Source organism: Marmota monax, unplaced genomic scaffold (genome assembly GCF_021218885.2).
Source record: "Marmota monax isolate L192 unplaced genomic scaffold, Marmota_monax_Labrador192_F-V1.1 WCK01_AAM20220418_F8-fsc00061, whole genome shotgun sequence".
Taxonomy (NCBI): domain Eukaryota; kingdom Metazoa; phylum Chordata; class Mammalia; order Rodentia; family Sciuridae; genus Marmota; species Marmota monax.
In genome coordinates, this window is record NW_026695230.1 from 8,269,704 (window position 1) to 8,284,151 (window position 14,448).

Genomic DNA, 14,448 nt, shown 5'->3' on the forward strand with positions numbered 1-14,448 from the left:
GTGGGGCTAGCATGCCAGTTTTGTAGCTCAAAGACTGTAGATAGAAACGCAGCAGGGCTTAACTGTTGAAGCATCTGCCCTCTGGCCCAGCAGGCCCCTTCCTGAGTCAGTGACTTGGAAAGCAAGATCCTGGCTGCAGGAGCCCCTCTTGCTCCTCACCTCACAGCACACTGGGGCACCATCTTAGTGCTCTTTCCCTGCCCCTCCATCGCCTCATCTCCATTACCTCTTCTCTCTCAGAGCTAAGCAGCAGAGCTGCTCACCTGACTCATGGAGCTGCCAAATGCAGAGCAAAGCTCTGTTGTGTCTTCAAATTGCACAACTGGGCAAAATGACCCGTGGATGAAGAACACCTAGAGTCCAGTAAGATTTCTATTGCAGATTTTTACAGGAAATGACCTGCAGAGACTTTCCAGGAATGCAGGTTGGCTCTCCCTCCCTGCCCATGACCTCAGAGGGGAAGGCTCAGGATAAATAGCAGCCTTCTCTCCCTGTCCTTCAGCGACCAGCAGATCCACTCCACCAGACATCAGGTGATTGTCAAGTGCGAGGAGTGAGTTTTTAAACCCTTACTCTACTTTCTCTTTCCTACCAACATGTGATTTTCTTTGAATGTAATGATCCTTTACGTTTTTATTTATTTATTTATCTCATGTGTGGTGTGGATTGGGTTTAGGGGACCCATGGAGAATGCATTATAGCCTCCTCTAGAGTGGCAATCTGGTCCCAACTCCCCTATCCTCTGTTGGAGCCACCATGCTATTCTCTCAGACAGACTTGGATTCAGGGCTAATGGGGTCAGAGTGAAGGCTTTTGGTACCAAGTGAGTTCCTATTGCCAGATTTCCTAGAGGAACTACTAGCACTATAATGAGAACCAGTAGAAATGAAGAACTAGGCTCTCTTAGGATATAAATGTCAAAGGGAAAGGTGCCAGTCTCATCTGTGGCTGAGTATGCCTCTCTTTCATTTCAGCACCATGAAGCTTCTCACAGGCCTGGTGTTTTGCTCTTTGGTCCTGGCAGTCAGCGGTGGGGTTTTTTCATTCGTGAGGGAAGCTGCTCAAGGTAAGGGTGGTGGAGATATGGCTCTAGGGTTTACTTGGAGCACTCTGAAGGACTGGAGCCAGTCTTATGTTGTGCTACCTTGTGTGGCAGGATGTCCCAGGTATACTGAGGAGCATTTCTTTAAAGGGAATGAAAAAAGCAAGTGTCAGAGCAGAAGTTTCCAATGAGCTATATATGAAGCCAATTTAGCCCAGTTGATGTGTCTGCTCACCACTTCCTAAAATTCCATTGTCAACAATGTCAGGCACACGTGAAATCACCTGGAGTTTAAACCTTGTGGATGCTTGGATTTTCTTCCTCCTCATATAGTCTGAGGAATTGGGCAGGGTTGTGTTCTGGGTGTCAGGACTTTCAGTATCTCCCCAGGTGATCAAAACAGGCCAACCCAGCTGAGAACCATTACACTAGGGTTTCCTCAAGCAACCATAGCATCAGTGCACTTCACTGAGCTTGCCAGAGGCACTCATGTCACAGTGATGTGCATTTAGGGTACAGAAACACATTTTCCTTGGGAGTCAGGGCAGAAGTGCCTCATGTCTGCAGCCCACTCAGGATTTCCCCTCCTGGATGCCCCCTCCCTCACTGCAATTTCTAATCACATGGAGCTTCATTCTGGAACAGTGGTTCTGGACCTGGTGTAATGTGCTGGCCCAGGGGACATTTTCAATGTGTGGCAATGTCTTTGGTTGACCCACTGGGCGAATTTGCTGCCAACATCTAGTGGCAGACCAGAGAGCTGGTGAATATCCTACAGGACTCAGGGCAGCCCTGAACAACAGAGAACCACGTGACCCAATTTTTTCAACAGTGCTGAAGGTGAGGAATCCTGTTTGACAATGACACCTCCCTTCTGTCCTTAAACATAGCACATCTAAGTATGGTGAAGCTCACCCCAGCACAGTGGACCACCAAAGACAAACAGGTGTGACCCCTAACAACTCTCACTAGAGTGACTTGCAGAAGCCAGGTAGGAATAGAGACGATTCCACTCAACTCATGATATCTATGGGTGCAAAAATCACAGGATGAAATGTTGAATATATTAATTCCTGGATCCCCCTTGAAGGTATTGTCACGATCTTTATGTATACTTGATATCCCTTTTGTCTTTTCTTTTCCAATTCAGGAAGTTGGGACATGTGGAGAGCCTACCAGGACATGAAAGAAGCAAATTTCATAGGTGCAGACAAATACTTCCATGCCCGAGGGAACTATGACGCTGCCCAAAGGGGACCTGGGGGTGCCTGGGCTGCTGAAGTGATCAGGTAAGGCAGGTTCCTGGGGATGCCAGGCCTGGGTGAGCAGAGCTTGACTGCCCTGGGGATCAGGAGGGAATGAGCCTGGCAGCAGGTTTCTGTGAGTCTTGAGTCTTCCTCCTGTCCTCTCTGCCTAGCCCTCCACCATGGTCAGTGCAGGGCCTGGGCCATTGACAGAGCCAGAGATGGCTGAGGATATGTGTGCCAACTCAGAACTAGAGAAAGGGAGGGCCACAGAGTGATCCCTAACCCTCCCTCCCTGGTGCTGTTCATCCAGGTTCAGGGTGAGGAGCCAGGCTGAGTAGGGCTGTGCCAGGCAAGGGTGGTATATCAGCCCCTCTTCCTTGATCTTCCTGGGCTCCCCTCAGTGCCATCCCCTGGACAGAAGAGAATTGGGAGGGTAGCCTGGGGTTTATCAGCCTTCTGAGGAATCTCCTTGCTGTCTTGCTTGATTTCAGTGATGCCAGAGAGAACATTCAGGAATTTTTTGGCCGAGGACATGAGGACTCCCAGGCAGACCAGGAAGCCAACAGAGCGGGCAGGAGAGGAGAAGACCCTAATAAATACAGACCTAAAGGGCTGCCTGATAAATACTGAGCTTCATCTTCATTTTGTCTCAGGAGACTGACTGTGAGCCCCCAAAGATTGGGATATGAAATCACTGCATCCTCTGTCCATATAAATGGATAGATGGCCCACAGTCGTTGTTCAATAAATGCATAAGAGATGGAAATTCTAGCATGTGGGTGTTATAGTTCACATTGAGGGTGGGATGTTTGGTACAAAGTGGTGAACAATAAACACCAGGATGATCCAGCCTGGACCTCAGTGTGTAGGGGATGTGATTTCAGTGGTCACACAACACAGACAGATACTGGCACTGAGCCTTCTCAGAATCAGACTCTCTCACTTGTTCAGGCCCCCGTGGTTAGCTGTTGCTATTTCCAGGCCTTTCCATGTCCTGACCACCTCACTCCTGACAACTGTGTCCTATCACCTTCTCTGCCCCCAGGGCCTTAGTCCTCAGTTCGTCTGCCTTTGGAGACATGGGGCATGGCTATGGGAAGGCTGGCTCTGTTATCCTGCCCCAGATACCACCATCTTGGTTTTCTGCTTAGTTTTTAGCAACATCTGCAAAGCCAATTATTCACCAATTTCTGTTCATTCTATCCAAGAAATACCTTCAGAGCAGTGTCTCCCACTCTATTTTTATTGCCTTATTTCAAGCCTAAATAAAGATGTAAGTGAACACCACTTGTGGTGTTGTATTTGTGAAGAACAGTCATGGTGGAAAAGATCTCCTTATCAGTCAGGTCCTTTAGGAGACAAACCAGGCAGAGATTTGAAAAGGGAAATTTTAATACTAGGAATGCTTAATTATCAACAATAGTTACCACCATGGATAATAAATCAGGAGGGTATAAACTTTGTATGATCCTCCCTAGAGGTAGACATTTGGTTCTCCTAGGCAAATCTATAGCCCATTACATGGAGAGAATGTTTTGTTGGGTGCCATAGTCAAAGCTGAGAAACAGGAACTCTATAGAGATAGCAATAGAACTTGATAGCATGCTGTCCAGGAGCCACTGTGCTCACTGGGAATGTGGGGTGAGGGAGCTATAAACCTGCTCAGAAGCTGTTCTCATGGGAGTAGCAGAAAACATGCTACTGATCTCTCTGGGAAGTCAGCTGTGGAAGGGATAGATTTCTGAGTGAGTTGTATGCTCTCCACTTCATGTGCTGAAGCCTTTTTCCCAGAGTGGCTTTATTTGGACCTGAACTGATAGTCCTTATGAGTGAAGACAACAAAGAGCTTCTCTCTCTCTGAAACCCACAAGGTCACAGTAAGGAGGTACATGTTTGTAAGCCAGGAAGAGCACAGTCACCAGGTGCTCAATTAGCGTGTACCTTCATCTAGAACATCCTGGTGTTCAGAATTTCGAAAAATAAATATCTGTGTGGAAGCCACCTGTGGTACCTTGTTATGGCAGCTCAGGCTAGCAGAAGTGGAGTGCTGTTGAACACACTGAAAATCTAATTGAGGTGCCACAGAAATTGTTGAAACAACCACGTCCTTCAGGTTTCACTAAAACTCCCTGGGCTGAGTGTCACTGGGTGTGGCAGGGGAGGATCCTCACAGGAGCCTGGGAAGCCAAAGCAGGGCACCAGGAAGATCTTCATTTCCCCCTATTTCTCCATTGCCCTCTACTGACAGAGATTAGCATCCTGCACAGCTGGCCAGGGTGAGGTGTTTAGAGGGTCCAGCTCCAGGACCACAGAGAGTCAAGGAAATGTGGATATGGGGCTCAAAGTAAACAAATTGATTACTGGTCTCCATTTTTGCTTTGAAAGTGGAATGAAGGAGGACTCTTAAGGGTAGGAGATTGATGAGAATGTGAGATTTATAAGCTAAAGTCATTAAATTAGTTGTCAATTTGATTAGTAGGGAAACTGTTGCTATAGTAAATCCCAAGAGAACTTTCTCATATAGTTCTTATCTGAAAGCACTAGTAGACATGGAGGTAAAGGAGATTTGGGATATTTGAGGGTGAGTTTATTTCACAATAAGACATGGGCAAGATCAACATGACTGTATGGATATTGACATCAGACTGGCTGGTGAGAGCATTCTCAAGGCATTTTAACTTAGGGTTCAGGGAGGGTCAAGTTTGAAGGTGTTAAAAATTGTCAAAAGACAGTAATGCTCAGGACAGCACTGTAGATCAGTTGTAGAGCGATTGCCTAGCACATGTGAGGCACTGATTTCGATCCTCAGCACTACATAAAGAAAAGAAAATAAAAGTATTATGTCCATGTACAACTAAAAAACTACTAAAATGGGTACAGAAATTCATTCACAAATTTGTAATGGATCACATTGTCATGGGAGAAGAGGTGACTCCTGAGTAGGGTCTGAGAAGCTCCCAGAGGGAAAGGGAAATTCAACTCAGGACCAGTGGGGATCTTGGCATGCATAAGGGAATAGCATTTCAGACTGAGCCACAGACAAAGGCATAGACAGGTTTATTTAGGACGTAGGTGCACACTCAAGGGAAAATGTGGGCTATCTCAGGAGGGCAAAGTCCCTCCTTGGGTTGGGAAGGTCCGACATTTATAGAGGAGCTGTAGTTTGGGACCAGTCTGGAGATAGAGCCAGGGTGGAGCTGCATAATTTTGTGCCACTTTTCCCTGAACTTGTGTATTTCCTTCATTTTACAAGGGAGCAGGCCAAGGGCAAGTTGCTCAAGGTGTACAACTCTCCTTTCTGCATCTCAATGGCTCATGGGTATTTCCTTTCAGATTTGGTATATCCCTATATCCTAAATTCCTAACTCAACATCATTTGACTTCTTAGAATTTGTAACCTAAAAATATATCAGAGTTTAATCCAAAGAAGAAAGTACTTGTTTACTCAAGAATTTATGATTTATATTGTCACCCTTTATCCTTACGCTTGAATATACGGAAACACTTTTTTTTTTGTTTTCACATATTTTTAAGAGCTATCATGTGGAAAATGCCAAGTTGATCTTATTTTATTATATACTAACTAAGTTTTTTTGCTTCCAAAACTCTTTTTATTAGTGACCTTGTTTGTTTGCTTGTTTCCTATTTTGTGTTGGTGGGGATCCAACTCAGGGCTTCATTCGTGCTAGGCAAGCACTCTATCACTGAACCACATCTCCAGCCCCTGTTAATGACTTTATTTTGCTCAAGGAGTACTAAGTTTTTCATTAGTATGTGGTTGCAAAGCCTGTAATCCCAGCGGGTCAGGAGGCTGAGACAGGAAGATCGCACCTTCAAAGCCAGCCTCAGCAAAAGTGAGATGCTAAGCAACTCAGTGAGAACCTGTCTCTAAATAAAATACAAAATAAGGCTGGGGATGTGACTCAATGATTGAGTGCCCCTGAGTTCAATCCCCAGTACCCCCCGGAACTACAAAAGACTATGCATGGCCTTTGGAGCTTGTTCTCAGTATCTACCATTGGAGTCTCCATTTGTTAGAAGTCCTGAGAAAAGTTGGATTCAGCAAAATAGACTGAAAAGGAACAGCTATTGGGGAAGGAGGACTGGAGAATGTGGAGTTCCAGAATCAGTGTCAGTAGTATTTGAGAGGCTGTGAAGTTGACCCTTGCCTAAGCAATGTGGAGTGGTTGCTGATCTTGTTAATGTGGTTGCAGAGGAAGAGTGGCCTGAGGCCTAGTGAAACAGGTGTAGAGAGAATGGCAGGGGAGGACATGGGACTCCTGAACACCCCACACATCAACTGAAACACCCATACAGACAAGGAGACAGTTGAGACAGGTGGTGGGCAACACAATTTGTAAAAATCATCAACAGTGTTTTTGGAAGCAAAAACTAACAGGTAAAGGAAATAACAGAAAATGAACCTCAACTACTTCTAAAAAAGGAGAGCAACGAAGGCAATGACGACATTGAATAATGTCTGAATAAGTACGACAGTGTAGTACTGAGCCATGTACAGGAAAAACTAGTCAATGGAACAAAAATCTCCATGAGTGCGTATGATAATTTAGTACATAATAAAGACTGTATGTCAAAGTAGTAATAAGGGAGGGGTTATTCAATGAATGGGATTGGGACAATCAGGTAATCATCTTAATGATGTAAAGTTGAAAACATATTTTGATATGTTAAGACAGGTTCTAAATGTACTTCATATTTACATAATAATGCAAATATTATCAACATTTTAAAATTTTAAAAGTAATGAATAGTTACAAAATAATGAAAATATTATAGCAACAATAAAATCTGCAGCAACCATGGAACATGAAGTAGGGAATGTCAAACTATACCACAAAATTTAGAGGGCACTAATGAAAATATCAATAAAGAATATATAGAATTACTTTGCATACTGAGTCACCACAGGAAAATATAAATGGCAAGCTGGAAAAAATAATTGTAACTCATATCAAAGAAAAAGGGCTAATTTTTCCTTGTATAAAAAATTCTTGGTGTCTGGTGTTTGGCTCAGCATAAAGTGCTCGCCTTCATGTGTGAGGCACTTGGTTCAATCCTCAGCACCACATAAAAGTAAATAAAGAAAATAAAGATACTGCACTCATGTACAATTAAAAAATATTTTTTTAAAAAATTATTTATTATTGCTGTATATATATATATATTTGACTGCATGACCAATGTGATTCTGCAACCTGTACACTCAGAAAAATGAAAAATTATACCCCATCTGATTCAAATATATGATATGTCAAGATCATTGTACTGTCATGTGTAACTAAAACAAAAAAGAAAAAAATTTCTTGCAAAATAATAAATAAACACCCCACACACCAATAAGAAAAATACCATTTTGAACAGAAGATATCAATGTATAATCCCTAGAAAATACAATTGGCTCTTTTTAAAAATTTTTTAAATATTTCTTTTTTATTTGTTCTAATTAGTTATACATAGCAGTAGAAGCAAATGTCTCTTAAACATAGTGGAGGATGTGAAATAAAACTCATGATAAGAGAAATGCAAACTAAAATTTCACTGAGCTATATTTTATCTACCAAAATTTCCAACACCAAAAGGTTTGAGAGTATGAAACCAGCCATTCTCACTCATTTTGGTGAGAGTACAGATTGATAGAGACCTCATGGAAGGTAATTTGTGATTTACAAAAAATTTTTAAAGTCTCATATCTTTTCATCAGGTCATTTACTTAAAAATTAAAATATTTGTACATATGTCAGGGATGTATAAACAGTAAATGAAACATAGGCCTGTTTTGTTTACAATATCAAAATATGAGTAACACTCACAGTGGCCATCAATATTGTGTGGTGTAATTATGGTCTATTCAAACAATGGAATCATGTGCTGCTGTTAAAAACAAACAAACAAACAAATAAATAAATAAATAACACAAAACTGATATGGAAGGACTTCCAAGGTATATTAAATTTTTAAAATATAAATAATATATGTTAGTATGAAAGCAAAGTATCTACCTTTCGTCTATCTTGAGTCTACTACCTAGAAGACCCTCACCCTTGATCTTCCTGCTGTATGCCCTTCCTTCCTCTGTTCTTCCAGAATCATTACTTCGTCCCTTGGCTGGTAGATCCAAGTCTTACTTATCCCTTGTCCTTAAATTCCTTAGGAAAAAAGGCACAAGAGATAAGCAAACATTTCTTTTGCAAATAGTTAGTATTGATGACTTCTTAGAGCATAATATCTCTGTGCAACTTTGGCAGGTGAGAATGGAAGGCCACAGATGGGAAAAGTGGAGAGAGACCCTGGTTCTCCTACAATTTATTCTGCAAGTACAACTATTTTCTGTGATGATAGAAAACTATAAAAAGAGAGAGAAAAATGGCAATTAGGAAACATTTCCAGAAAACTAAAACCTTGGGTAACCCAATTTGGAAATCTACTGTGAATAAACAAATTCTGTTACCTAATATGCTGATCTTTTATTTACTGAGAAGGGTTGAGCAAGAGGGTTTTTGCCAAGGCAGGTTGTTGGAACCCCTCTTCCCATTAATACTGAAGTCAGGAGAGACACCAGGAGCTGCTTCATCGCAAGAAGGTCCTAGAAGCCCTGCTTCCCCTGGAATTTTAGCTGGAGAAAAGGCCACAGGTGACTCTGTCTTCCAGGGAGAAATATTGTCTTGTTTTATTTTTGAGATCCATTTCTCATACAGTTAGTACATTCTAATTGGGAAGAAATCGTGTGTTCTGTTTCTTCATGGGGTCAGTGCTGAGCAGAGTAGGCACTCAAGAAATGCTTGTTGATTGATTTTAGCCTATTTTATTGGGTGCAAATGGGCCACAAACCAATAACACTTTGGATCGCTCTCTTTTCCCCCTAATGATCTGGCGGGTTTATGCTTCTTCCCCAACCTGTTTCAAAATTTTTTTAATATTTATTTTTTAATTGTAGTTGAACACAATACTATTTATTTATTTATTTATTTTTACGTGGTGCTAAGGATCCAACCCAGGGCCTCGCACTCGCTAGGTGAGCTCTGCTGCTGAGCCACAACCCCAGCCCCATTTTAATTTTTTTATACAGTAACAATTCTAAGATAAACAAATGGAAATGCAGAACTAGGCTATCTTTGAAATTCCAAACCTCAGAAACTAGATCTAATTCTGCTGCTCTTCCTTTCCTTTCAGCACAATGAAGCTGTGCACAGGAATTGTTTTCTGCTCCTTAGTCCTGGGAGTCAGCAGTGAAAGCTGGTATTCATTCTTCAAGGAGGCTATCCAAGGTAAAAACCTGGAGGATGGGGAGCACATCCAGTGGTCCCCAGGACTCATCTGAGCAGAGGCCACATAACTGCAAGATGTGGGTTCTCCTGAGAAGCCACAGATGGGGCAGAGCAGGAGTGTGGTTTTCTGTATCTGTTTCTGCTTCCACATTTGGACCCAGCCTGTGCTACTGGTGTTTTGTGCAGAGGGATCTGGAATTCCAATGGGGAGCTCTCACTGTGGGAATTCACAGATGGAAAATTTCTTAGTCCTAGAGTGTGGTTGTGAATTCATATGCCCCTGGAGGCTAGAGGTGGCTGAGCTGAATAAATATTATGCTTTATCCCAGGGAGGGAGAGTGCCTGGGACAGAGGAGAACAGCAGCACTTGCACAGAGAAATCCCACCCTGTCCCAGACATATGGCCAATGACTGGGATGCAAAGCTCACGGAGATTAACTTCTAACTTATAGCTGTGTATTAAAAAGAGAAAGCTCTCACTGATTAGCCACTCTGAGATGAGATAGGGTGAGGAAACTGACACCGGTCTTTCCTGATGGAAAAGAAGCTTGTCGGCCAATTGTTAAAATGAAAAAAATATGTTGTTAGATTTTGTAATACTTTGAACTTGAAGTGTATTGTAATTAATTTTGCAACTGAATTTTTATAGATTCTTAAGTGAATGTGTATGAATTCCAATTTTTCTAAATTTTAAACTTCATGTGGTTTTGTTGTTGATTGTGGTGCTGGGGATGTAATCCAGGTCTCCAAGCACACTAGGCAAGTGCTCTATACTTGCTATCTCCCAAGCCCTCATGTGCTATTTTTAAAATGAAAAAAAGTCTCTGAATAACAGCTTTTAAAAAGAATTTTGTTGGTAATTGATAATTTTTTCTATGTATAATGAAGAATATCTTCTTCTTTAGGTCAATGTATTTCAGAATTTGTTGTGTGATCCTCCAGCATTTATATCTGCTAGGTGTGTTTGTTTTAAAAGTACATCTCTTGGGCTGAGGATGTGGCTCAAGTGGTAGCAGGCCTGGCATGCGTGAGGCACTGGGTTCAATCCTCAACACCACATAAAAATAAAATAAAGATATTGTGTGCACCTAAAACTAAAAAATAAATATTAAAAAAAAGTACATCTCTCAGAGGGAGAGAAGAGGGAAGGGAAAGGGAAAATACTGGGGACTGAATTAGAACAACTTATACCAAGTTTTCATAATTATGTCAAAATGAATCCTAATGTTATATATAACTTTAAAAAAATCAATTAAAAAAAGAGAAGTGGGTAAACCAGGCTGATGAGTCAGACACAATGATATAAGCTTCCTTATATCATTATGCCTAGTCATTTGAGATAATACATCTCAGGCACTTAGTAGAGCAGTGCTAAGTTGGTAAACACATATATACATCCAAACATATTTAAAAATTAAAAATGTTAGGCTAAAGTCTAGTAATTTGCATTAATATGGAAGTTACTGCTTCCCAGAAAATATATAATATGTAAATATATCATAGAAATATAATTGTAACCAGCAAAGTAACTGTTCAATGTATTTTGAATAAACAATGACAAATGAGTCTGGTATTGTCTTTACTGGTTTCAAATTATATTTCTATGTTATATTTACATATTATATATTTTCTGGGAATGAGAAGAGCAAGACAAACTATGGTTTTCCAAGTTTTTTTTTTTCCCTCTCCCAACCTGCCTTTCCACCTGCCAACTTCCAACTTCCTTTTCAAGGTCTTTTTGTGTGTATGGTTCTGGGGATCAAATCCAGGGAATTGTACATGATAAGCAAGTCCCCTACAACTGGGCTACACCCTTAACGCTGTTATGATTTTTTTTCATCACAATTAGTTTTGCCTTTTCTGGAAATTCAAATAAATAGAATTATATAGTTAAAAGAAGTACATGTGCTAGTCAGAATCTTAGAAGTTAAATGGACTAGGGATCACATTTTAAACTATAAATTCCTCTGGTTAATACAAATGAGAAAGATGGTCTAAGGTTTTGCTATCACACCCAGTGACAGAATCTGTCAGATGCTTGAAGATGATGCTTGGTAAGCAATTTGAACAACATGAATGATTACTAAGTAGATATCTGAGAAAGAAGTCACTATACCATGTCAGAGATAAATTACTTGGCTGAATTATAGACACAAAGTAAGTAATACATGCAAATAGTGAGAAAGTACATAAAGAATAATTAAAACTATCCATCTCCACTTTTCTTTTGTCCAAGTGAGATGGTATAAATAAGCTGGCTTACTTTAGACCCAAGCCGTGGCAGGAATAAAAAACATTCATTGAGTGGACAACTCAGACACAAGTAAACGATTCCTGCGGTTCTTCTTCCCATAGACCTGTTCTGAGCAGCTGCTTTTCCCAGTATTCTTAAAAAAAAAAAAAAAAAAAAAAAAAAAAAAAAAAAAAAAAAAAACTTTAAAAATGAGATATAACTTACATAGAGTAAACTGTACAGTTTGACAAACTTTTACACATATAATAAACACCCATGTTTCTACCATTGGATCAAGAGGTGGAACATGCTAAGCACTCTATTAATTAAAGTTAATTAACTTTCCCAAGGGTAGCACCTATTCTTATTTCTATTATTAAAGATTAGTCTTGTCTGCTTCTGATCTTTGAATATAAGGAGTCTTGTAGAATGTATATTTTATGTCTTTCTTTCACTCAACATTCTGACCATAAAATTCATTCAAGTTGTCTTTTAATCCACCAGAAAGGTAAGTATGATTCTCCCAATTAAAAGGTGAGTTAAGGTGGAGTGTAGTTGGCAGAGCAGAGAGCTGAATATTTACATTTATGCTCTTCAGGTAAACCTCACTTCCCATGTCCTTTGGAGCTCTCCAAAGACAATTCTACCTCCTCACTTACTAAATGCCTATTTCAACAGCTTTTCTGTGCAATTTACACCCATATCAGCCAAATTTACTTAAATCAGAATTGCCTTCATACAACTTTTTTCTTCAGGCCATGATAGATGTGCAACACTCTTCTCGCTGCATCCCCCATGCAGTCCCTGGATCCTACAGATGTAGTGTCATTCTCCATTTTTTTTTTTCTCCCTTACATGACAGTCCCACCTCTTCTTTGTACACAGCATATGCAGAACCATATAAGACATAGCCTAGGTCAACAGAATTGCTAATCAATCCAATCCAATTTAATTCACTGAGAAGTAGCATTTCTAGTGTTGCATATCTTTGTCTCGATGTATAATTTCAAAGGATTACTTTGTCAAGAGCAAAAATTTGGAAGTCAGTAGAAATTTTTCATTCCTCCACTTCATCAATACATCACTAGGTTCATATTCGTCATTTTTGTTCCTTTCCAGGGACTGCGGACTTGTGGAGAGCCTATTGGGACATGAGAGAAGCCAATCACCAAAATTCAGAGAGATACTTCCATGCCCGGGGGAACTATGATGCTGCTCAAAGGGGACCTGGGGGCATCTGGGCTGCTAAAGTGATAAGGTAAAGTGGAAATGCCACTGAGCAGCAGGCAGAGCTGGTCGCCCTCCAATCCCTTCTGCCTGTGGCGTGTCCTCTTTCCATCTAGGCTTCCAGGGCCTGGATGGCCTGCAGAGTTGGTCAGTGTTGTCGCCTCTCACCTCTATAGAAAAAGCAAAAACTAGAGAGGGCATCTCAAAAGTGCCCTGTGTCAGGGTACAGAAAGAATCAGCTGATTCAATGCCTTTTCCCAAGAGCGTTGATATTTTAGTTTTTCTGTCCTTGAGGACTGACTTCTCTAGGCTTCTCTTGGTCATTCCTTGAGCATCAGGGGAGGAGGGAGTTAGGAGGCAGAGCTATCTCAGGTGTCAGATTAATTTCCTCTTTCCCCCTTCTTTGGATTTTAGCACTGCTGGCAAGTATTTTCGGGGACTCCTAAATCAGTATTATTATGGAGGTGGCCATCGTGGATGGGAGAACATTCAAGCCAACCGGAAGGCTGAAGAGTGGGGCCGAAGTGGCAAAGATCCCAAACACTTCAGACCTTCCGACCTGCCTGAGAAGTTCTGAGCTTGCCACTCCTGCTGCTGTCAGGAAATTAGGCTGGGGGCCACACACCTCTCCTGAATGCTGGGCTTCGTGTCCCAGGGACTGGTACAGGGCATCCAGAGTTGTCCAATAGATGTTTTCAAATTTAATTTCTTGATGGAAACTAGAAACTTTGAGATCGACTTTTTGAGAAAAACGGTCATCTTGTGTCACAATGAATGTAAACAGCCCCATAAAGGAGGCGCCTGTGACTGTGGGGTTGCAAGGACCCCCAACTGGCCCGTGACAATAAAGGTCCCTCACATTATCCCCACCAAAGCCTCTCTCATTCTTAGCGGTCCCAGATTCTCATGCTGAGTAAATCTGAGCTGACAAAGTACTGACCATCATGCTGGGTCCTTCATGACGTCATCATGGCTGGCACAAGTTTCACAGGCAGCCTCCCATCAATCTCTGCATAAACCCAATCATAATTATATCAACCTCTATTCTCCCCCTATTTCTGGTTTCAACCCAGGCCTCTCTCAATACAGACTCTACTCTGCTCAATCAGTTGCGTCCTGTTCACTGTCTGGCTCCAGGTCTTGTCCCCCATGACCTCCTTCCATATTGAGGGGGTACATTGCTTCAAGAAGCCTAATCCCAGGAGCCCTATCCTAGAAATCATCATCTTGGACCCCATCTTATTTCTTAACAATATCAGTACCTACCCCAACTAAATTTTAAATAGTCTCTGCTTGTTTTACCTAATGAATAGTTCTCACATTAGTTTTTCTTGTCTTTATTCTCACTGTCTTTTAACTTGGATAAAATTCTACTTCCTGTTCTAGAGGGGAAGTGAGATATGCAGATAGACA

The 14,448-nt window shown here is 41.3% G+C and overlaps 2 protein-coding genes across 3 annotated transcripts; both read left to right on the forward strand.

Moving 5' to 3' along the window:
* Window positions 1–441: 441 nt before the first annotated feature.
* On the forward strand, window positions 442–3,055 carry LOC124088481 (serum amyloid A-1 protein). Of its 2 annotated transcripts, none has more exons than XM_046438126.2 (4): window positions 442–553; window positions 975–1,066; window positions 2,193–2,331; window positions 2,781–3,055. In XM_046438126.2, exons 2-4 carry the CDS (start codon window positions 979–981, stop codon window positions 2,917–2,919), a joined length of 366 nt encoding a protein of 121 aa, XP_046294082.1. In that variant the 5' UTR covers window positions 442–553; window positions 975–978; the 3' UTR covers window positions 2,920–3,055. The 2 variants fall into 2 exon arrangements, with proteins under 2 accessions (XP_046294082.1, XP_046294084.1); XM_046438128.2 differs by having other exon boundaries at window positions 475–533.
* A 5,736-nt stretch (window positions 3,056–8,791) lies between these two features.
* LOC124088480 (serum amyloid A-4 protein-like) lies at window positions 8,792–13,898 on the forward strand. The gene is made up of 4 exons (XM_046438125.2): window positions 8,792–8,941; window positions 9,481–9,575; window positions 12,928–13,066; window positions 13,450–13,898. Exons 2-4 carry the CDS (start codon window positions 9,485–9,487, stop codon window positions 13,610–13,612), a joined length of 393 nt encoding a protein of 130 aa, XP_046294081.1. The 5' UTR covers window positions 8,792–8,941; window positions 9,481–9,484; the 3' UTR covers window positions 13,613–13,898.
* The last annotated feature ends 550 nt before the right edge of the window (window positions 13,899–14,448 follow it).

Bases quoted from the DNA above. Each gene is read 5' to 3' on its own strand.
- LOC124088480 (XM_046438125.2), top strand. From the start codon at position 9,485: ATGAAGCTGTGCACAGGAATTGTTTTCTGCTCCTTAGTCCTGGGAGTC. The intron at 9,576-12,927 runs GTAAAAACCTGG...GTTCCTTTCCAG, and splicing joins CTTCAAGGAGGCTATCCAAG to GGACTGCGGACTTGTGGAGA. The intron at 13,067-13,449 runs GTAAAGTGGAAA...TTTGGATTTTAG, and splicing joins TGGGCTGCTAAAGTGATAAG to CACTGCTGGCAAGTATTTTC.
- LOC124088481 (XM_046438126.2), top strand. From the start codon at position 979: ATGAAGCTTCTCACAGGCCTGGTGTTTTGCTCTTTGGTCCTGGCAGTC. The intron at 1,067-2,192 runs GTAAGGGTGGTG...TTTCCAATTCAG, and splicing joins CGTGAGGGAAGCTGCTCAAG to GAAGTTGGGACATGTGGAGA. The intron at 2,332-2,780 runs GTAAGGCAGGTT...GCTTGATTTCAG, and splicing joins TGGGCTGCTGAAGTGATCAG to TGATGCCAGAGAGAACATTC.